The 24,719-nt window shown below is 29.2% G+C and overlaps 2 protein-coding genes across 2 annotated transcripts in view; one reads left to right on the forward strand and one right to left on the reverse strand.

The window, feature by feature from the left end:
* LOC101236414 (uncharacterized) overlaps positions 1-13,543 on the reverse strand; it is a 60,642-nt gene extending 47,099 nt beyond the window's left edge. Inside the window, exons 1-2 of the mRNA XM_065814050.1 lie at positions 13,286-13,543; positions 2,001-2,049 (exon numbers count right to left, since the gene is read on the reverse strand). Coding sequence (XP_065670122.1) covers positions 2,001-2,049; positions 13,286-13,355 — 119 coding nt within the window. The 5' untranslated portion in view covers positions 13,356-13,543. The remainder of the gene's footprint in view (positions 1-2,000; positions 2,050-13,285) is intronic.
* A 1,949-nt stretch (positions 13,544-15,492) lies between these two features.
* Positions 15,493-16,260, forward strand: LOC136088262 (uncharacterized). The gene has a single exon (XM_065811947.1). The coding sequence runs from the start codon at positions 15,493-15,495 to the stop codon at positions 16,258-16,260; it is 768 nt and encodes a 255-aa protein (XP_065668019.1).
* Positions 16,261-24,719: the final 8,459 nt, after the last annotated feature.

Genomic DNA, 24,719 nt, shown 5'->3' on the forward strand with positions numbered 1-24,719 from the left:
TTTAACTTCTATTTTATTATAAGTGATCAGGAATCAAAAAAGGTCTAGACATTGATGCCCTCCAGACCTTTATTGAAAATCCCAGACATACTTTTTAAACAAGCTCAAAGAAAACCTTAAAGCAAAACTTATATTCAAATATTTTTTTTTTAAATATAAAATATGCCGTTACAAAAAAGCATACGCTATCGCGAAAGTCATTGTATTTATCCAAATATGTTTACCAATTACCATATTAGCCTCAAATTAGTGTAAAAAAAATAGATATTTATAGTTGAAAGTGTCCGAGTATAAACTTTAATGTACTCTAATCTTGAGCTCTGAAGCAATGTTGACAAGCTACTCGCTAGATAGCATCGCTTCGCATGAAAGCGACACCTTATGCTAGAGAATCGGTTTTTTAATGCGTAAAACATGTTAAATGTCAAAAAATATAAAATTTTGGTACATTTTCGCATTCTGGAAGATTTCAATGTGTTTTCAAATTACTTGCGGGAGACAGGAATTGATATAAAATCTGGGAGACTCCCATGCAATCCAGGAGAGGTGGCAACCCTAATCCTATATCATATGGATTTTTAATTAAAAATAATTAAAATGGCTAATACTTAATATTATATATCAATCCTAATAAAACAAAATTTGAAAATTTTGCTCTAAAAGTGATTATCAAAAACTGTATAGAAAATAATTCATTAAAACAAGAACTTAATAAATATATTTTTGTTATTCCGATTAAACCCACAACGTTTTCTTTAAATTGGTTGAAATATAATAAACTGACCCAGCAGTCAAGATTTTATTTAGTTGAATGTTATTTTTAGATCAAAAGATCAAACTTTCGATCAGGAAGAGTAGAAAATAACACTTATATATAGATACCTCACAGAAAACAAAATTTGGTTAAAGTAACATGCTTAAAGCAAAAAACTTTTGAAAGCAAAAAACTTTAGTTAAATTTTATTAAAAATTATAAATTAAATATTTTCACAACTTAAAGGTACTCATACTACCAGACCTAAAAATACCTTATGAGACTAACAAGCACTAAAAATGGGAAGAAGTTGAGAAAATGTTGTTTTTACAATTACTTATTATTATTTAACTATTAAGGTGCTTCAAGAAAACCTAACAGTCTTATCAAACCTAACAGTCTTATCTAACCCAACAGTCTTATCACAAAATACCATGGAAGAAAATTTAAGTAGAAAGTTTATGCAACCTAAGTCACAAACATGACTAAAGCAGGCATCAAACCTTGAGTTTATTAATTCAGATTCAAGTGCTATAAGCACTTCACCATGGCTGCACAACTACATAATAGATAGAAGGTCTTCATCTTCAGGAATGCATTACTTATAACACTTTCACCCAATATATCATTTATGACTACAAACATTTAAGTATTTAACATACATAACTTCCTTAATCACTTAAGGTTGATTTAAAATCTGCCAATATTTTTTTCTAAATGATTTTTACTTATCTTCAATTATTAAACACTCCTTCTTGTTGTTTTTTTCTCTATTCTAACTTTTTTTAATCATTTTTTGTTTTTAAATTTAATAATTTTTTTCCTGATATCATTGAACTGTTTACCAAGACATCTTGATTCCTGGGTGCTTTAGTTCGTAAGCAATTGCATACGACGATTGTTCTCTACCACATGGAATAAAAAAATTTTTTTACTGAGTTTTTATACCCTTTTTGGATGATTTCAATATAATGAAGGTTTAAATAAAACATTAATTTGATAAAATTTTGGAAAAATATTTACCAAACATTACTAATTTCATCTCACTTAAAATAATCTCTAAATCTTTAAAATAACAAGCAATTTTTTAAGCAGTTTTTACAGCAGAAGTTAGAATAATAAATATATACTTGAAGTTTTGTAAGATGGCTACACTTACGGCTATACAAATTTATAACAAATGCATAAATTTTTAAACTTATAATATATAATTAATATATAAACTTTAAATAACTAAATCACTTACAGGCAACCATTACAACTCTGATCTTTGCACTCTGTTTCTTCACTAGTTCCTTAGTTGATATCATATTATAAAAAAAAATCTTATTCAAATATTAATAATATTAAAATATTCAAATATTTTATGCATATATTTTTTTTAATATATATATATGTGTGTGTGTGTGTGTGTGTGTGTGTGTGTGTGTGTGTGTGTGTGTGTGTGTATGTATATGTATGTATTTATATATATATAAAAAAAAAAATATATATATATATATGTATATATGTATATATGTGTAAATTATGTTAGTGTATTTTACAAATAGAGTGCTCAATGTTTTTAAAGAACAGAGCAATCTTATTATATGTACATATACACATATATATACATATTCCACCTCGCATTGCTGATGTTGGGTAATTTCTGAAACCTGATTAATGGAAAAAGTTTTCATTAAAAAATCGGAACACTTGAGCGAGATGAAATAAAAATTTCATATTAACTCTCATAAAAAGAAGACTTTGTCAAGACAGGAGTATAAAGTTGACTTCTATGCAAAAAGACCCACTTTAGATGTAAGATAGTCAGGATGATCATTAATGTATGTAAGAAACGATACAGAACCAAAGATAGAACAGTAAAGTACGTAGAAGTTAAGTTTATAGAAAGTTTTTGATATGTCAAGGGCAATAGCCCTTGCCTCAGCCGCCTCCATTTAATGCACGATAGAGCATTAAATTGAGGCGGCTGAGGCAAGGGGTATTGCCCTTGCCTCAACCGCCTCAGTCAGAGCATTTAACAAGTACAACAAGAAGATCAAAAACCTTGAGTTTTTGATCTTCTTGTTGTACTTGTTAAAAACCTGAGTGTACTGAAGAACGCTTTTGACTAAGGCAGGAATACTGTCTGAGCCATAAGTTGTAGAAGAGTTTAATAAAGAAATGACTTTATAAACAGAAGCTGGAGTGGTTTGGATGTTTAACAGTGAGCTAACTTGTTTAACTGGAATAATAGGAAGAGTATAGCCATTGGATTCAAGGGTTGAATTACAGAAAAAGTTCTTTGTAAACAGTTCTACCTTATTCTTGGGGAGGTAATAAAGACCCATTAATTAGAGATGGAATGTTAAACTCGCCTATTATTATATTTGAGTTCTAAAATGTATTAAGTTACTTATATATCATGTCCAATTAATTGCTTTTCACAAAACTAACCAGCAGATAAATAGAAATATACAACAGATGACTTAAGTTTGCTATTTTATTTAGCATTTTTCAGAAAGTTTTTACACTTGAGGAAGCTTTACTTTTTTATATGATACGAGCCAATTAAAACTGCTTAATTTTTGGCTGTACTATCTAGAAGAAAGTTCTTAAAAAATAGGCAACTTTTAGAGATGTTAGAGAGATGGGCCTGTAATTGGCTGGATCAGTTTTCCTATTTTTAAAAAAATCGGTGCAATGTTGGCATAGTTACGGATAGTTACAAAATCGAAGGATAGTTGAAATAAAAGCGCAAGTAATAGGAGCAATTTATATGTTGTGAAATCAATTTATATGTTGTGAAATCAGGGTAGTCAGTCTCGGTACAGCAAGGCCGTAGGCAACTTTTTTTAATTTTTGAGCCAAGTATCTTTAAAACATGAAGAAAACTCCATATTTAAGTATGTTCATATACATGAGGAATGAGGATGCTATGCAAAAAATTGCGGTGACTGAAAAATTGGAGACTGAGAACAGCAAAAACCCCAAAACGTTAGCCTCCCCCCCCCCCAGCCCCAAATAAGTGGGCAATAAGTTTTTTTCAAAAAAAAAATTTTTTAATCTTAAACCCAATTTAAATCAAATTTAAAATCCGACGATGAATACAAATTAAGTTTAAGATTGTAAAAAAAATAACAAATTTGACTCACTGTCCTCCTATTTGGGGCTGGGGGCTAACGTTTTGGGGTTTTTGTTGTTCCCAGTCTCCAATCACCGCAATTTTTTGTATAGCATCCTCATTCATTATATATATCTTCATGTTTCGAAGTAGTTTAGCTCAAACATCAAAAAAAAAGTTGTCTACGGCCTTGGTACAGTCAATGTTCATAAAACTATAGTTTCTAAATTGTTGTACTATGAGTTAAGGTCTGGTTAACATAATGCAGAAAATGATATGTAAATATCAGGAAAATTAGAGATAACGTACATATGTACATATATATATATATATATATATATATATATATATATATATATATATATATATATATATATATATATATATATATATATATATATATATATATATATATATATATATATATATTACCATATTAACTTTAATAATAATGCAGATAAAATTTACGATAATTTTTTTAAAACATTTTATTCCGTGTATGACGCTATTTTTCCTATCAATGTAAGAACATTAAATCCAAAAAATATAAACAACCCATGGGTGACCAGGGGGTTTAAAAAATCATCAAAAATAAAATTAGAGATTTTTTAGTACAAGTGGATAATTGCACTAGTTGCAACGAATAAACGGACATGACATAAACGGTAATATAGTCATAGAATGTTTTAAATACTTAAAAGAAATCCTATTTAAGGTCTATGGAGCATCTATACGCCAAGAAATTTTTCCTGAACAACTTAAAATTAAAACTTAAAATTAAAAGGTTACTCCAATCTTAAAAGAAGGTGATCAAACAAATATCAGTAATTATCGCCCTATCTCTGTCTTCTCCACATTTTCAAAAATACTTGAACGTATTATGTACAATAGATTATACAATTATCTTCATTCTAATAATTTTCTATACAACTATCAATTCGGCTTTAAAAGAAATAATTCCACAGAACATGCAGTTATCCAATTTGAACGTGAAATCTCTAATTCTTTTGACAGGTCTAAATATACATTAGGTGTTTTCATCGACCTTTAGGAAAGCATTCGATACTGTCGATCATGAAATTTTACTTCAAAAGCTAAAATATTATAGAATAAATAGCAAAGTTATAAAATGGTTCAAAAGTTATTTATCCAACCGTAAACAATTTATTTTCAGCAATAATGATCATCCAAATAAATTTCTAAATATTTCATGTGGCGTTCCGCAAGGTTCCATTTTGGGACCACTATTGTTCTTGATTTATATAAACGATCTAAATAAAGCTTCGAATTTAATGAGTATCATGTTTGCTGATGACACTAACTTATTCTTTTCCAATAATAACATTTACAAACTCTTCTATACTATGAATGATGAACTTAAAAGTATATCCAAATGGTTTAAATGCAACAAACTAACTCTAAACATTAAAAAACAAATTGGGTTCTTTTCCACCCAGTCTCTAAAAAAGCTTATTTACCCCAAAATTTGCCTAAAATTTTTATTGATGATGTTGAAATAAAAATACATATTTTCTTAAAATATTGGAATTTTATATAAAAACAGAACATATTTATGCAAAAAAAGTCCAACTCAACTTTACTACTCTTTAGTTCATAGTTATTTAAATTATGCTAATGTTGCATGGGGAAGCACTGAAAAAAGTAAGTTAAAATGCCTTTATCGCCGTCAGAAACATGCGATTCGTTTAATAAACTTTGCAAATACTCATTCCAAACCGCTTTTTATTGAAATGAAAGTTCTCAATATTTATGAGCTTAATGTTTTTAATGTTTTGTGCTTTATGTATATGTGGAAAAATGATACATCTTTACCCGTTTTTAAAGATCTCTTTTGTTTGAAACCAATAAATATAAAATAATATTAAAAATATAAAAAATATTTAAATATATTTAAAATACAAAATATTTAAATATATTTAAAAATATTTAATATTAATAATATACACTTAGAAATAATAATTTTATACATGAGCCCTTTTATCGAATCAAGTTTAATCAGTTTTGTATTTCATATCGTGCACCGTATCTTTGGAATAAAATTGTTTTGTCCAATTTCGACGCGCATTTTACTTTTCCCATTTTCAAATATGAATTAAAAAATTTAATTATCTTAATGGATGATGTAGTCAGGTTTTTTTAATTGTAATTTTATATTTTCTTTATAACTTTTATTGTTAATTACGTTTTATTTTTTGTTGATTATGTTTTGATGTAGTTTATATGCGCATACCTTTAAAAGGTTCTGATGATAAGATCAGTACGATCTTCTTTCAGAGACCTTGTTTGTGTTTGAGAAAGTATTTTACGCATTACTATGTATAACTGAGGCTGGTTTATTCTTCATATTTAAGCCAAATTTTGAAAATTGATATTAAAACTAAGCATTAATAATGTTTGTATAGAAGGGGCATGTCAATAGCTACTCGCCCTCTCCTCCCCTCACCCTATTATTGGAGATTTACACCCCACCTATCCCTTCTTCGTTGGAAGGGGGGGGGGATTTTACAATATGATTTTTTAAATAATATGGTTTTATTAATCATATTATTTAAATTTACTTTATTTTCTTTAGAAAAAAAGACAATATAAACATTAAATTAGGATAACATTTTGATTTCTGAATATTTTGGAATATTTATTCGTTTCCGCGGTTTTATAAACTAACATACTGTCGTATTTGCGGAAGACATATTGTCGTAATTTTACATTCTGTGTATGTATGGTGTATCCATAACAATCTATAAAAGGTATACTATCTGCGGTTATATACAAAATTATTATTGTAAAATACATGTGACTTAAACAAAGAATGAATATCAATTGTTTTCTTTAAACAAATTACTGTTTAGAAACCAAGATGCCAAGATCGACAAGACTCAAAACAAGAGCATATCTTTTTGAAGAAGAGGATATTAAAGAAAATCCTCTAGAAATAATGTTTTCAATAAATACAGACATTATTCTCTACTTTCAGTTTAGACATTTATTAAAGGGACAGGTTACCATAAACACTCCACAAAATATGGATAATATAGTATTTTCTAAACCTGTTATATATATTGTTAAAGTAAGCATATCACTGATCTGATCAACAGCTGGGAGAATTTAAAGAAAAGTAAGTGTAAGAACTCAAAAGAAACAGGAGAAGCTAGACAAGATTTCCAAAAAAAAGGAAAGAAGGTTTTCTGGGTTGCTAAACCAAATATCGAAGATACTCTAAAGAAGACTTGTCTTAATTAAGAACCGTATTGTACCGATATGAAATTTTTGAGAAATCAAAAGACCGGTAGTAAAATGACTCTGGGTAAAAAAGACAAACTTTATAACCAGAGAATTAAGAAGAGAGAACAGAGAAGATTGAAACATCCACAGTTAGTACACAGTGTTGAACAGTTTTTAAGAGAGACGATTTTACTACAGAGCTTCAGTTTTCCTCAGAAACCAGTGATATAAATACCAGCATAGACTCAGATTGTTCGTTTGATTTCGATCAGCCAGGCCCAAGTAATGACACGCCACAGTTAGCCAAGGATTTTGTAAAAGATATTTCCATGACTTCAGTTTCCAAAAATATTTCCTCCAGAGATTTGCTGCATGTGTGTACAGATTTGGTTGTTAGTTCAGGTGGAAATGTTGAAGACTTTTTACTATCTCAATTTACTAATTGGCGGACACAAAAGAAAACCATCCAGCAAAATGCTGCAAAGCCAAAATCGGGGTTAAAAAAGCTGCTGAGAAAGCACTTTTCCCCATAATAGCTCACTTTGATGGAAAAATTATGGAAGATATTACAAATGGAAAAAAAGAAAAAAGAGACAGATTTGCTGTTTCAGCTAATATAGATTTGCTGTTTCAGCTGCTTAGTATGAAGTTTTGTATAATGTACTGGAAGATTGTGACGATGTGAAGGGACTATGTTTTGACACAACTGCCTCAAATACTGGAAGACATTCAGGAACCAATACTAGGTTCAGTCAAAGACAGGAATCTATTTTATTAGAGCTTGCCTGCAGGAGGCATATATATGAACTTCAGCTCAAACATTTCTGGGAGCAAATTAACTCAGCCAAAACAGCAGCTCTAGAAAATTTAATATTCAAACGGTTTCAGACAAACTGGAATGACATCAATAAAACTGTTGATTTTTCCAATTTAATAAGGTTTGATGCCAATTCCATCAGCAATCTTTCTTGGCAACCCAGATTGAGGAAACTATCCAGTTTTGCAAAGATGCAATAAACACTGACATATTTTTAAGAGGGGATTATATGGAGTTATTGGAACTTACACTGATGTATCTGTATCCTAAAATATTTTTCAAAGTTTGAGCTCCAGGCTGTGTTTCTCATCTTAGGTTCATGTCAAAAGCTATTTACTACTTGAAGATTCAGATATTGAGTACACATCTGCCTTATAATTTGACTTCTGCCCAAAATAAAGAGTTGAAGACAATGGCAGAATTTATCTCGATTTTCTATTCTTTCTGGTTTCTGATAACCTCATTGCCCTCAGCGGCACCATTTCAGGATGTAAAAGCCTATTGGCAAATGGTGCAGTACAAAGAATATGTAGAAAAACGCGACTCTGATTTCAAGAGAGTTCTAAACGGAATTGAAAGTACAATGATGTCAATGAAGAGATACACCTGGTACTTAGATGAAACTTTGGTTCCACTTGCTCTCCTAGACCCTACCCTTCCTGATGTGGAAAAATAAAACATCGCAAAAACATTACTCTCTAAACCAGTTCCTGATTATTTTCAGCATTCAGAGAAGTCAAACTTGATAAACGAGTTAAAATTTAAACAAGAAGTGCCACCAGGACTAGCTCCATTAATTGGAGAGAACTTTTGGTTCATCTTCAGTTTATTAAACCTGACAAGAATGGAGGACAAACTTTGGTTAAACTGTCCTGTTCCTATGTGGTGCTATGTTGACCAGTTCAAAACATTCTCCAATTTTGTAAGTAAACTTGAAGTAGTGAACGATTATTCTGAAAGGCTGTTAAACTTGTATTAGAGTTTGTGAACAATGTTCACAATGAGGATGATCGTCAATAACTTATACTAGCTGTGCAGCAAAGACGAGATTATCTCCGTGGGTCAGAAACCAAGGAACAGTTGCAGCTAGCGTATGAAGCAATAGAAAAGTAGAGAAAAAAATAACATGATTTAAATACTATATTTATGCATTGCAATATATTATATTATATTTACATATCATGATTTTAATATTTATAGTGCAAAATGATATTTTTTTTTTGCTAAAGAAAAGTAATTTTAAATAATGTGATTTATAATAAAATTTAAATAACTTCGCCCCCCCCCCTTCCAACTAAGAAGGGACAGGTGGGGTATAAATCTCCAATAGTAGGGTGAGGGGAGGAAAGGGCGAGTAGCTATTGACATGCCCCTTCTATACAAACATTATTAATGCTTAGTTTTAATATTAATTTTCAAAATTTGGCTTAAATATGAAGAATAAACCAGCTTCAGTTATACATAGTAATGCGTCATTTTATGTAAAAAAACTGGTTTTTTCGCCACTTCCTCCACATCATGCGAAATAAATACCACCGTATTTCTTTTTGATTCTACCCTATTATAAATAAGTAGTCCAAAATATACGATATAGAAGAAAAGTTGCTTTCCGTGTTAATTTTAAAAGTCGTTGCCAGACCCCTGAAGTTTGCTATGTTTTTATACACAAATTTGACGGCGGGGACCTCTAAAGTCACGTGACATTAAAATTTTTGGGCTGAAAATTATTTTTATATTGGTGGTCAACCATTCCAGGTAGGACCAACTTGATTTTCAAAAATTCGTTAAATATGAATCACCCTAATGTATATATATACATATATATATATATATATATATATATATATATATATATATATATATATATATATATATATATATATATATATATATATATATATATATATATATATATATATATATATATATCAGGGTTGAGGAGTCGGAGCCGCGACTCCACAGCCCTGATATTGGTGCCACCTTTCGTGCAGATCTTGAACTGCACTTATTTCCAACAGGATGGTGCACCATGCCACACAGCCAAAATTGTAAAGAAGTGGTTTGCTGATGAAGGAATTCAAACCCTTAAAAATTGGCCTGGGTCATCACCAGATCTTAATGTTATTGAAATTGTTGGCATATTATGAAAGTAAAAGTTACTGCCAAAAAGCCTAGATCCTATAATGATTTAGTTGAAGCAATCAAATCAGTGTGGATCCATGAAATTACACCAGACTATAGTACAAAACTTGTTAACAGCATGCCAAAACGTATCCAAATGGTAATTGACAATAACTATGCTTCCATTAAATATTGAACTTTTATCATGTATGTGCATGTACCTATCATCTTTAAAATTGTTATAAACACTTATTTTATTGTAATAAATAAAAAAATTTACTAATAAATTGTTTTTCTCTCAAATATATTGATTTCATAACATAAAATATGATGTTCCAGGACTTTTGGCCACCACTGTATATATATATATATATATATATATATATATATATATATATATATATATATATATATATATATATATACATATAGTCTCATTTTAGACCTTTAGTCTTTCAGCATGAGAGCATAGTAGTTAAGAGTGGTTTATGTTACTCTTAGTCTTTACGTAGTTAGTTTTTTGTGTTATATTTGTTTTTTTATTTTATATGCTATATATATGATCTATGGGATTTAGAATCGGCTGTGGCGCAGTTGTTAGAGCACTTCCTTTAGGAGCAAGAGATTTAGAGTCCAAAGCGTGCTCTGGGCATATTTTGCGTCTTCGGTAAGGAAAAAGGCGTAAACTTTCTATTTAAACGCTATTTTACGGTGCTCTGTGACAAAATCGTTAGGTCTTTTTGGGGCACTTTAAATAAAAGTTTAAAAATAGAAACAAACTAAAAGCGGATTTTGTCTTAAAAGTATAAATAATATAGCCCAGAAGTACAAAAACGAATTGGATTCTTTAGATCTGCAAACTAAAATTGAAAGTTTCTTGCAAAAGCTATGTTCGAAAATTTAGAAAGTACAAATTTTATTTAAATTTTGCAAACCATACACTTAATTTAAAAAATACATTTTCAAACATTAAAATTTTACAAAATATTATTAAATGTATACATTTAATAATATATACAAAAAAAACTTTATTGAATCAATTTGTCAATTGAATTTATCTCAGAAACGATGTATTTGGTCAAGTCTTTTGTGTCCCGCTGTGCCAGTAAAACACTTTTGTTCAACCTTAATATCCATTTTTCTCAGGAAATACCTGATCCTGTTTTTATTTAGTAAATATTATCATCAGTCTAGTCATCAATTTACAAGATTCGTTCAAGAGTAGCCAAAAAATCGTAAATAGAATAAATCTTGTGCACTTTTGCTGAATTAAGGTCTTTGGTACCTTTAGTATCTTTTGAATAACATATTTACTATCGCTGAGTCTCTGAATAAATGGAACCAACTAATAGGTTCCAATGTTCCTGAATAAAAAAACCAATAACTTGATTATACACTCATTTAGGTACACTTTTTAATTAATATCTGTTTCCCTTTGTCTGTCATGAATAATACTCACTTTTTTGGTAAGTAAAAGTTTTGGTAAGTAATCTTTTGGTAAGCGACAAGTAAGAGCTTTTGATTCATAATTCTTTTTTTGTAACTATTAACATATAATAGGTGTAGAAGTCCGGCCATATAAACAAATTTTTTACTAGTTAAAAATACAAACTGCTTAATGTAAAGTATCCGACAAGTAAATTTGTTGTGGGCCATATGTATCATTAAATGATGGCCACACTCTATCTTTGGGATATGCCACTTAGGTGGTAGCCTCATATGGCCCACATATGGCAACAATAAGTATTTTAATATTATTACTTTTTTAAGTTTGTTCTCAAAAAGTTAAGTTTTCAGGTTATTGATAGAGAGCGGCACATCAGGCCTGGACAGCTACTCTGTGATGAAACTCCAGTCTTAAGCCATCTAATGACAGTTAAAGTGTTATGGTAAATGTAGTTCGTGTTTGAACTTATTTAGATTTGTTGAATTCACTTTTTTTGGTTAAAGCGTTTCATGGTTTAGCACTCGGATGGTGAGAAAGTTCAGGCGCGGATCCAGCTTTTTTTGTTACTTTAGATAACTAACTTTTTTATATTTATACCTATGTCAAATAAGGATGCTTTGCAAAAAACTGCGATGATTAGAGCCTGGGAACAAAAAAGCCCTAAAATTTTGGCCACAACTACCTTAAACGTGAGAGCAGCAAGTTTACAAAATATATTTTTTACTAAAAAACTTTTTCTCAACTAAAGTTATATTCATCGATAAATTTTAAATTTCATACTATCATCTCTCAGCGTTCAAAAGTTATGACCATTAAAAAATTTAAATCCCCCTCGATTCGAGGGGGTTATAAATTTTATATGCTCATAACTTTTGAATGTTAAAAGATTATTGTATGAAACTTGAAATTTATTGATAAGTATAACTTTAGTTTAAAAAAATGTAAAAAATATTTTGTCAATTTATTGCTATCACATTTGGGGCAGTTGTGGCAAATATTTTAGGACTTTTTTGTTTCCAGGCTTCAATCATTGGAGTTTTTGCAAAGCATCCTTATTTGACATAAGTATAAACATAAAATTGTTTGGCGTTTACTCCCTGCCAGGAAGTTAGCTATCTCAAACACCAGAAAATGCTGGATCCGCCCCTGAAGTTGTTTCTCTCCGTGCAGTTTCGAACAAGTTCTGCTTTGAGTTGTTTAGTGAGTCTGCGATCTCGAAAGCCGTACTTTGAAGATATTGTGTTTGGTTGACGCTTAGGGACTCAGTTAATTAGCTAACAATGTCGATTTTGCCACATACCACCTATGTATTATAAATACCATATCCATAGATGGCTCTACGCAATTCTATAAATCATCCCATAAATACTTTTGAAATATAAATCATATGTCATGGACATTTCACTTGCCTTTAAAAATGAAACTTATTTTGTTTTTACTAAACTCAGTAATAAAATGTTTGAGTACGGTTTTCATTCCTTTGAAGAATTAGTTTGTAATTTTTCATATTATGAAACTTTTCTAATCTCAATTTCATGTTCAATTTCACCAAAATAACTTCACTGATTTACATTCAAAAAATGTCAATATTTTTTTCAACTTAAAAATAAAAAAATTGTTTACAAATAAGAAAATCAAATTGTCTTCGTAAAGATACTATCTGACGATATAGTATTTGTTTAATTACGTCATTACGTTAATATTTATTTTACAAAGTTTATATCATAGTTTATATAATAAAATTAATTAGCATATTAGTCAAGTAAAATTTTAAAAATATTTGACCAAAAAACTTACTTATTGTAGCAACCTGAATATTTAAACTACCGCTCCATAAAATAACCACAATAAGTTTAATAATTTTCATCTCGGAATGCTTTCAGATATCTAAAATTGATGTAATCGGCTTTTTTTAAAAAAAGCTAGTTTTCTCGCAAAATCAGCGATTATTTTTGCTAAAGTTATTTTATTCGTTTTTTTTTTTAAATTTTTTTTTTATAAATTTACGTCTTTGCACTCTCGTAATCTCTGGTAATCGTTTTATATTTTCATTCCTTTTTTTAAAGATGAATTTGTTTAGAAAAAAATAATTAATAAATCATAACAACAAATTTGTATTTATTTGACTGAATGGGTAAATGATGGAACAAAGAGATTTCTTTTATGCGAAATTCTATTTTTATCACTAAATTATTTATTAAATTGCAGCTTACATCAAAGTTAACCCCAATTTTAAAAACAATAATCACTTTGAAGTTTCCAAATATAGACCAGTAACTGTATTTTAAAAAGTTTGAATTTTCTTTTAAACATCCTACTAAAAATGTGCAAAGAATATTTGTATCAAAATACGTATAAAATCTAAACTAGACCTATTACAAACTTTACTAGAGCAAAGTCACGGAAAATAAATGAAAGTAGAAAGTGAAATTCAAGAAAAATTATCTTTATTATTGATGCCAGGGGCATCAATAATAAAGATAATTTTTATTCAGTATTTTTATAAGATTCAGTATTTTTTTAAGTTAGAGCTAACTTCCAGACGCGAAGAAAACTCCAATTTGTATAATAATTATAATTATTTTATTTAATTACCGAGTTTTGATAAACATTTTGTTGAATAATTGCAATTTAGTTAAAACTTAGTAGCCTACCTTTAAATAATTTTTTGATGTTTTAATAAAAATCGTTTCAGTGAATTTTTGTTCTTTTTTGTCCAGTATAACTCGTTAATTTTTTTATGGTTACCAGCATATTCCCGAGACGACTTGAAATTGCTTTGATATTTGCGGCTTGATGAACTTTTATCTGTTTTATATTTGTTTAGATCTAGTTCATTTCAAGGAATTGTAATTTATAAAAATTTGTCATTTGTACTGTAGGCAAATATGTTCCACCTTGAAATCATTTCATATTTTGAAATTTTTTGTCCTCAAATTATTATAATTATTATGTATTACTATGTGCTATGTTACAAGTTGGTACAGAGGAGAGAGACAACCCATGAAGTTTGCTATCCCACGAATTTGGCGAGAGCCGACAATCCACTCAAGCAACTGCTACTTCTGCATGGAAAGCGTTGGAAGAAGGTGTATCCGTTTATCCAGACACACCTTCTTCCATCGCTCCAGTACCACACAACCCCAATCTGCCTGTTCCGACTCTTCTTAGGCGGCATCGGCTAGCTTCAGAAGGCTGCAGCAAATCAGAATTACAGTTTCTACAATTCTGCAGATGAAGTTGGGGATAGAAAGCAGTACTTCCCTAACCAGAAAGACGTGAACGATTTAATTTTGGACTTTGGGCTTACGAAACCAACTGCTGAGCTTCTGATATCCAGGCTCAAACAATAGAACTTGGTTGATGATAGCGTAGAAGTCACGGATCAGAGGAAGCGGCATCAAAGGTTCTCTAACTTCTTCATTCAGCATGATATGCTGTGCTTCTACAAGAATGTTGCCGGTCTATTCCAGGCTATAGGTATCGCATGTAATCCTATTAAATGGCGCCTATTCATAGATAGTTCGTCTCTCCCGATGGCCCACTCTGTGCATCTCAAAGAAGACTACGCCAATGTCAAAATGTTGCTGAGTGCAATAAAGTATGACGACTACAGATGTGAGGTTATCGGTGACTTCAAAATGGTATCATTCCTCATGGGTCTTCAAGGAAGTTTCACAAAACTTTCTTGTTTCCTCTGTCTCTGGAAAAGCCGTGACGCTCAGTCGCATTATTGCACAAAGGACTGGCCACAACAGACCGAGTTTTCTGTTGGGAAGAGCAATGTGAAGTGAGAGCCGCTGATAGAACCTCATAAAGTGCTTATGCCACCGCTGCACATTAAGTTAGATCTCTTTAAGCAATTTGTCACTACTCTTGGCAAGCAGTCGGAAGTTTTTGCAGCGTAAGAAATAATAAAAAATAGTCTTAATATTTCTGAGTTTTTAGTATTTAATTATCTTTAAAATTGGAATTTTTTTTTTTTTTATCAAAATTAAATTAAAATGAGCAATGCTGAGGTTGTTTCAATGGTAATGGTGAGAGAACTACTGAACTTACAAAAAGAGACGATATTGTCGTTCTTTACAGAAACAGTTAAAATGATTAATATAAAGTTTGATTCAGTTCAAAAAAGCATTCAAGAAGTAAGGAAAGATCTTGACGATATCAAAGCTGGCTTGACATTCGTTGGAGATGCCTGCGACGATAAGGTTAAAAGTGTATATGAAAAAATTAGTAAAGTTAAAGAAGAGTTATCCAGCGTAAAGATAATACAGGGAAAAATTTCGACAGACAACAACGACCTAAAGCTAAAATCTGTTGATGCAGAGGATCGAAATCGAAGGAACAATTTGCGTATTGATGGTTTGCCTGAGAGTAGAGACGAAAAAGATTGGGAAAAAACCAAAGAAAAAGTAAGGAAATTATTTGCTGAAAATCTTAATATCAAAAGAGAAATCAAAATAGAACGAGCGCATAGAGTGGGAGTTTCAAACGAGAATCGCGAACGAACAATTGTTATGAAACTGCATGACTACGAGGACAAAAAAACGATCACTGATAACGCATCAAAGCTAAAAGGTACCAATATTTTTATTAATGAAGATTATTGTAGTACAACTAGAAAAGTTCGAAAAGAGTTATTTGCTAAGGCAAAAGTTCATAGACAAAATGGTTATTATGCTAAAGTTGTGTATAATAAACTAATTGTCCATGAATTTCAACAAAAAAACTCTGAAAGAACAGAAAATTTAATATTTCAAGGTGAATAGTTTATTTATTAATATATTAATAGTTAAATTCATTCATATTTACTATATTTAAAAATGGATTCGAATAATGTTTCTGAACAAGGTTTTGAAAATATAAATTTTGACCCTTTTGAAGACAATTTATTAAATAACACAAATATTTTTCAAGAAATTCAAAGGAATTTAATGAAAACACCGTATTTTGATCCTTATGAATTTAAGGGGGAAAAAGAAATAAATTCATTTTCTATATTACATGTAAATATTAGGAGCATAAATCAAAACTTTGACAAGTTTAAGGAATTTTTAAATATTATAAATTACACGTTTGATATCATATCCCTTACAGAGACTTGGCATGAAAATACACTTGATTCTAATTCTAATTACAAATTACCTAATTATAAGCTAATTAGTCAACCGCGAGGAAGTAATAAAAACGGAGGAGGCGTTGGTATATATGTTTTAGAGTTATATTCATACAAAATAAAAAATAAATTATGCTCATCAAATCTTAATTATGAAAGTCTATTCATTGAAATAATTAGTGACAAAAACAAAAACATTGTAATTGGGTGCGTATACCGACCGCCGAGTGGTAAAATTGAATGTTTTGAAGAATTTATTAAAAATACGGTCCTAAATACAAATAAAGAAAAAAAAAGTTTGTATATTGCTGGTGACATAAATTTAAACGCTCTGACTTATAAAAAATTTCCAAAAACAAAATCTTTTTTTGATATGCTTTTCAAATATAATATTTTACCAGTTATAAATAAACCAACTAGGGTAACAAAAAGCTCTGCAACTGCAATCGATAATATTTTTATTAATAATTATATAGAAACGTCATTTGAGACAGGTATTTTTAAAACTGACATTAGTGATCACTTCCCAATATACATTAAAATAAATCTTTTAAATGTCACATCCAAAGGGGATTCTAAAATTATAACTCTAAATAAACGCAACCTATCAACAATTAATAAGAATAATCTTTCTAATAAACTAAAGCAAGAGACGTGGAATCAGGTTTTTAAATGTGATAATACAGATGAAGCTTTTAATATTTTTCTACAAATATTTCTTGATATATATAACAAAACCTGCCCATATGAATTAAAAATAATTAAAAAAAAAACAATACTAAATCCTTGGATGAATAAAACTCTCATAAAATGTTCAAAAAATAAACAAAAACTTTACAATAAATTTTTGAAAGAAAGAAGTGAAGATAATGAAAAGATATACAAAAAATATAAACGGTTTTACGAAAATCTTCTCATGAAAGCTAAAAAAACTATTATAGTGAAGAACTTACAAAAAACAAATTCGATGTAAAAAAAACATGGGATGTAATTAATAATATAATGGGAAGAAACAAAATAACTACGGCTTTACTGCCTCAAAGAATAAATATCAATAAAACTGTTATTTATTGTCCTTTAAAAATCTCGAATGAGTTAAATAAATACTTTACAAATATTGGCCCGAACCTTGCTAAAAAAATTATAACCACACCCAACTCATTTCAATTATATCTTAAATCGTTAAATGACGTAATACTTCACGATAGCGACTTTTCTCTTAAAGAATATGAAACAGCCTTTTCTTTTCTTAAAAAAAATAAATCACCTGGCTTTGATGACGTTTCTAGTAATATAGTTATTTTAAACAAAAATTACATTTCCAGACCTTTGATTCATATTATAAAACTTTCAATTAATGAAGGTATTTTCCCTGAAGCACTAAAGTTGGCAAAAGTATGCCCAATTTACAAAAACAATGATCAGTCAGAAATCTCTAATTATAGACCTGTATCAGTACTTTCTGTATTTTCCAAAATATTTGAACGTGTAATCTATAATAGAATTTATAACCATTTTAATGAAAATAATTTATTTTACACAAAACAGTTTGGTTTTCGAAAAACCCATTCAACTGAACACGCAATAATTGAAATAGTAGACCAAATTACTAAAGGATTCGAAAACAATAACTTTACTCTAGGATTATTTATTGACCTATCAAAAGCATTTAATACGGTTGATCACCTCATTCTTTTAGAAAAAATTAAACACTATGGAGTAATAAATAAAATCTATGATTGGTTAAAAAGCTATCTCACTGAAAGAAAACAATATGTTATTAATAAGGAATCAGGTGAACTAAAAATTATGTGTGGAGTTCCGCAAGGGTCAATTCTTGGTCCCTTGCTGTTCTTGATCTATGTAAACGATTTGCATAATGCTTCAGCAAAACTTAACGCGATAATGTTTGCTGACGACACAAATCTTTTCTTATCGAACAGTAACATTAGGCAACTTTACTCTGACATGAACTATGAATTAAGGAATGTCAGTGAATGGTTTAAGGCTAATAAACTGTCACTCAATGTAGATAAAACAAAGTATACTCTATTCCATAAAAAATCACAACAGGAAAACCTTCCCTTAAAATTACCAAATTTAATTTTAGATGATAAACTAATCGAAAAAAATGAGTCAATAAAATTCTTAGGAATTCTTATTGATGAAAATTTATCATGGCTTCCTCACATAAATTATATCCAATCAAAAATTAGTAAAACAATTGGTTTGATGTACCGTATTCGCCCATATGTAACATCAGAAAGTCTGAAACTAGTATATTTTGGCCTAATACATTGTTTTATTTACTATTCCAATATTACATGGGCTAGTACTCAACCAACAAAACTTAAAAAAATATTTTCTCTACAAAAACATGCATGCAGACTTATATATAACAAAAAAAAATATGAACATGCAAAACCACTAATGAAAGACATGCAAATGATGAGTATATATGAAGTTAATATTTACCAACACTTAATTTTTATGTATAAATATAATAACAGCCTGATTCCAAAAACCTTTAATAATAAATTTACAAAAAATGTTAACAATAATTACTCTCTTAGAATAAATCAATGGAATACTTATAAATTGCCTAGAATTAGGAGCAAGTATTCTGAATATGGAATAGCATAACGTGGACCGAAACTATGGAACACATTTCAAAAAACTAAACATTTAAATACGGTAAAATCACTAAACTCCTTTAAGTTTCTAATAAAAAATGAAATTTTTAAACATTATAAATAATTTTTTAATTTTTCTAAATGAACATCGAATTCCATTATTCTTAGTTTTTTCTATTTTTATTTTTTTTGTTTGATTGTCTCTTATTTTTATCTTTAAAATAATTTGTCAGTATTTTAAATGACTATCGTTAAAATTATATTGATACTATTTACTTTCTTTCTTTAAATGTAAATATTTATGAAAGTTTTTATCTTTTTATTATATTGGAACTGTACATAGTATTTTTAACAATCTTATTCTATTTTAAACTTGTAAAGCCCACATAGGGGCTCTATGAAAAGATTGTGGTGACTTTAGTCATCCATATCTTCTTTGAGCCCCTGCCTGTTTTTTATAAATCAACTTTTTTTGTATGTAAATGTTTCTTTGTAACTAAATTTTCTTATTATATAAACAGCAAATATATATTTAAAAAAAAAAAAAAAAAATTTCAATACCTCGAAGATCTTTTTTCAAAGCTGTCCAAGGCTAATATCAGGGCTAGTATATTCGTCGGACCACAGATCAAAAAGATCATAGAATATGTGGATTTTGCAAAGCTGTTGAACAGGACGGAGAAAGCGGCTTGGAGCAATTTCGTTGCAGTTGTTCAGGGCTTCTTAGGTAATCACAAAGCTGAAAACTATGTGGAGTTAGTGCAGACTCATAAAGAACTACGCTAAAATAGGATTCAGAATGTCTCTGAAATTTTATATCGTTGATTCGCATTTCGACAAATTCAAGAAAGACATGGTCGCTTACTCCGAGGCGCAAGGCGAGCATTTTCATCAAGATATTTGGACTTTGAACGGCGTTACCTAGAACAGTATAACATGACGAGGGACTACATTTGGGGGCTACTTCGAGAGAGTGATTCACAGTACAACCGTAAATCTAGAAAATTTAAACATTTTTGAACCTTGTTGAGTGGTTTCCGACTGCGTTTTTCTATTCCTTGTGTAATTTTTGTTTTTACATGATCATAATGATGAAAATGAAAAAAAATTCTATTTTCACTAAAAAAAAGAGTTTTCTTCGTGCTGCTGTCGTGTAAGCAAAGTTTATCCTTAATGAAGTCATTTTTTCATATACTTTAGACATAAGCAAATGAAATATAACACTTAGAAGCCAGGAACAAAATTTGTGTTGCATAGTGTTATTGCAATGTTTTGCAAACCAGCCTTATTTGATTTAAGTATAAACATACAAATGTTTGGAGTTTGCTCCGTGTCTGGAAGTTAGCTATATCAAACAATAAAAATGCTGGATCTGCCCCTGATCGATACTTTTTCATATTTAAATAACCAGTAAAAAGTGGTGAAAAAGACAAAAATAACAACAAAATTATGGGCAGAGTGTAAATAGTAGGATATTTCACTGTTAGCAGTCGCAAATGATTTAGTATTCTACCATTAGCAGTCACAAAAACATTTAACATGCTAAATAGTAAATGTGAAGATATTTAAAATAAAGTTAAATTTAGCTATTTTAAACTGCTTTGTGGCCTGGGAAATAATCGAAAAAACTTCTGGATTAGCAATAGGACTGAAACTTCTTGAATTGTTTTGCGAAGTTTTGTGAAATCTTTTGAGAAGCACGCGAATTGTTAAGTACGTTTGCAACTGTTATGTTACTTAAACTCTTAAGATCCACTTAAATCTCCCACAAAAAATTTGAGAGAAAAATCATGCTTCTCCTGCTTAAACGTCTCAAAAGTAGTTTTTTGGGTAATTTATTAAAACATACTCAAAATACTATATAGTAGACTATATAGTACCCTAACCCATCGTTAGTTGGATGTCAAAAAGTGACCAAAAATGTTTTAGTTTTGGGAAGAAAATATTTGATTTTAGTTACGTCAGTTTTTATGTGAAAGCTAAAGTAATCCCTAATAGTTAACAGAATTTATCTTAAATGAATATACTTTTTGTTTATTTCTTTTAGTGTGATATATTTTTTAAGAAATAAAATTTTCGAGAAAAATCTTTAAAGTTCTCAAATTTCTTAGTTAAGTTACACAGTTTTCTAGTAAACGTTTTTGGCCTTTTCATAAGCTAAAGTTCAATGTTTGCTTATGAAAATGCCAAAAACGTTTATCAGAAAACTGCGCTTAAAAAAGTATGTAGATTTTTCTCAAAAAATGCTCTTACAGTGTCTTTATGTTATTAATGAAGGTCATATGTTATTAATGAAGGTCATATGTTATTAATGAAGGTAATAATGAAGGTAAGGTTATGTTAATTAATAATGAAGGTAAGGTTATGTTATTAATGATGGTCACTTAGAAAGTAGCATCTAAATACTTTAGCATATGCAGAGCTACCATTCAATATAAACTAAAACAAAAAAATAATTAAAACACAAAACATTCTACAAATTTGCTGTTTTAGATGTTCCAGCTTTGTTTTTTACATTTTAACAGTGTCTGAGTTCGTAATATTCCGTTGGATGAACTAGATTTTAGATACATTGCAAATAATTACCTCTCGCTCCAAGGTAAAGTTATTGAACAGTTTAAAAATAACTTTCCAGGACTGAAAGGAAAATAATTATTTAAAAAAAACTCACTGCAGTGAGTTTTTTCTGTTAGCACATCTTTTTTCTGTTAGCACATTTTTAACTTGCTCAAAGTTCTGTTGTTAGTAGCAGGCCGATTGCGTTTTAAATTAGCTAAAAATCTACAGCACTGTAGATCTACTAACAACAGACCTTTGAGCAAGTTAAAAATTTGCTTACAGAAAAAAGAACTCTGAGCAAGTAACAAATGCGCCAGCAAAAATTATTTACAAATCTAACAGAATGAACCAAAGTTATTACCCAGGTTAAAAGCAATGATGGAAAGAAAGAGGGTGCAGTTTCACCCCCTCCAACACACCATGTTTTTTGTCACACGTATTTGATATGTTCACTATTAAAAATGTATGTATGCATGTATGTATGTATGTATGTATGTATGTATGTATGTATGTATGTATGTATGTATGTATGTATGTATGTATGTATGTATGTATGTATGTATGTATGTATGTATGTATGTATGTATGTATGTATGTATGTATGTATGTATGTATGTATGTATGTATGTATGTATGTATGTATGTATGTATGTATGTATGTATGTATGTATGTATGTATGTATGTATGTATGTATGTATGTATGTATGTATGTATGTATGTATGTATGTATGTATGTAGGTATGTATGCATGTATGTCAATATACTAGCTTTTCAGCTTATTTACCAATAACATGAAAAGATAGTATACATATCAAAATAAAATATTTAAGTAAGTTTTGTGTTTATAGATATACTTCTTAAATATATATTAAAAACTTAAAAAATAAGAAACTTTTGTTGTTGCGGTAACTTTAGTAAAGTAATTTTGATCTACTTTTTTGATCAAATACTCCATTGTATGCTTATGTGAGTAAATGAAATAAAACAATACAAAAAATGCTCATGGATTAAAAAAAACACCAACTAACAGTATTTTCAGTCAAATATATTAGGTTATCATTTATGTTGTGCTGCAACTCAATGTAGCCCTAGCAACTTTTGCGAAAATTTAATCTAAACTACGTCTTAAAAAAAACAACAAGTGGATATATTGATGTTTTTAAAATATTGTGAGGAATGTTTAAATTTAAAAGAAGAGATATCTAAAAAAATGAATGTAATGAAATGTACTCCCCAAATTATGAAGAGTACTTTAATGGAGACTTATTTGTAAAGTTGTATAAAATCATTGTTCGTTTTAAAACATCTTTTAAAACAATTTTTTAAACTAAAACAAAGAGTACAAAGCGTGAATGAATCATCCCCCAAAATATAAACTAATGCTGAATTGTTATGCAAAGAAATATTTGAACGTTTAATCTAGCTGTGAATTCAAAGTGAAAAAAGGAACTGATAACAATTTTTTTTTTTGCTGACTTTAAAGTTCTTTTTACTAAAGAACATAAAACTTAGTAAAGAAGTTTAAATTTAGTTATAAAAATCTAATGTCAAAACATCTGATATGCCAAAACAAAGTTCTTATATGACACCCTCAAATTTGATATAAATTGCAACACTTGTTCCGTCCCAGACTTTAATTTTTTGTTGTTCTATCTCGTCTAGGTCTAATGATTTAGAAACGCTTTTTTGACTCTGACTTTTTTTGAACCTTTTCTACGAGGCATTGTTGAAGTTATAAGTGTAAAAAAAATATATGCAGACACACATGTATATAAATAAAAGTATACAGACACACACAAATGCATACATACATACATATATACATACATACATACGTACATACATACATACATACATACATACATACATACATACATACATACATACATACATACATACATACATACATACATACATACATACATACATACATACATACATACATACATACATACATACATACATACATACATACATACATACATACATACATACATACATACATACATACATACATACATACATACATACATACATACATACATACATACATAAACGGGCAAGGATGTTTATTTGGCGATGGTTATTTTGTAGTAAGCGTGTGAAGCGTTTTATAAATATAACGTCTGAGTTTAAACCACATGATTGATCACGTTTATTAGTTATTTAGGAATAAGGGAGGTTTTTAATGATACAACATACAGGGGCGGATTTAGGTATGTGGTGGCCCCTGGGCGGAATATACTGTGGGGGCCCTTTATAAATAAATAAGGAAATTTATTTTTTTACTTATTAGATAATATTTATTATTATGTTTAGTAGTAGTAACACTAGTAATAATTAACTACTATTTAATAATAAATAATTATAAAAACAATCAAATCGAGTATAACTAGTTACTAGTTATACTCGATATTATGATAATATTACTTAATATACTAGTTATTGTAACTAGTATATTAAGTAATATTATCATAATATTCAGTGTAAGTAATTAAATGAAAAATAATAAATAAAAATAATAAAGATAATAATGTCAAGTTATTAAAATTAAATGCCGGGAACTTTTCTTAATTTTATTAGTACAAACTTATCAATAGCGTTTTGAAAATCAAGTTTTCTTAAAATATCAGACTCAGAGCTCATTATCGCTAGTTGATTTAGCCTGTCTCCGTCCATAGAAGTACGCAATCTATTTTTTATGTGCTTTAAATTAGAGAATGATCTTTCACTACTGCTGTTTGTAATCATAATAACAAGATAAATACGAAGAACTATTTCAACATTAGGAAAACAATCTTTTACTTCCTTATTAATTAATATTTTATACATTAAATGCTCTTGACTAATATTGTGAAATTCACTGCTTTCATCTTTAAAATGTCTATAAAATTCTTTAAATTGAATAAGTTCGTTTCC

This window comes from Hydra vulgaris, chromosome 12 (assembly GCF_038396675.1).
Source record: "Hydra vulgaris chromosome 12, alternate assembly HydraT2T_AEP".
NCBI lineage: Eukaryota > Metazoa > Cnidaria > Hydrozoa > Anthoathecata > Hydridae > Hydra > Hydra vulgaris.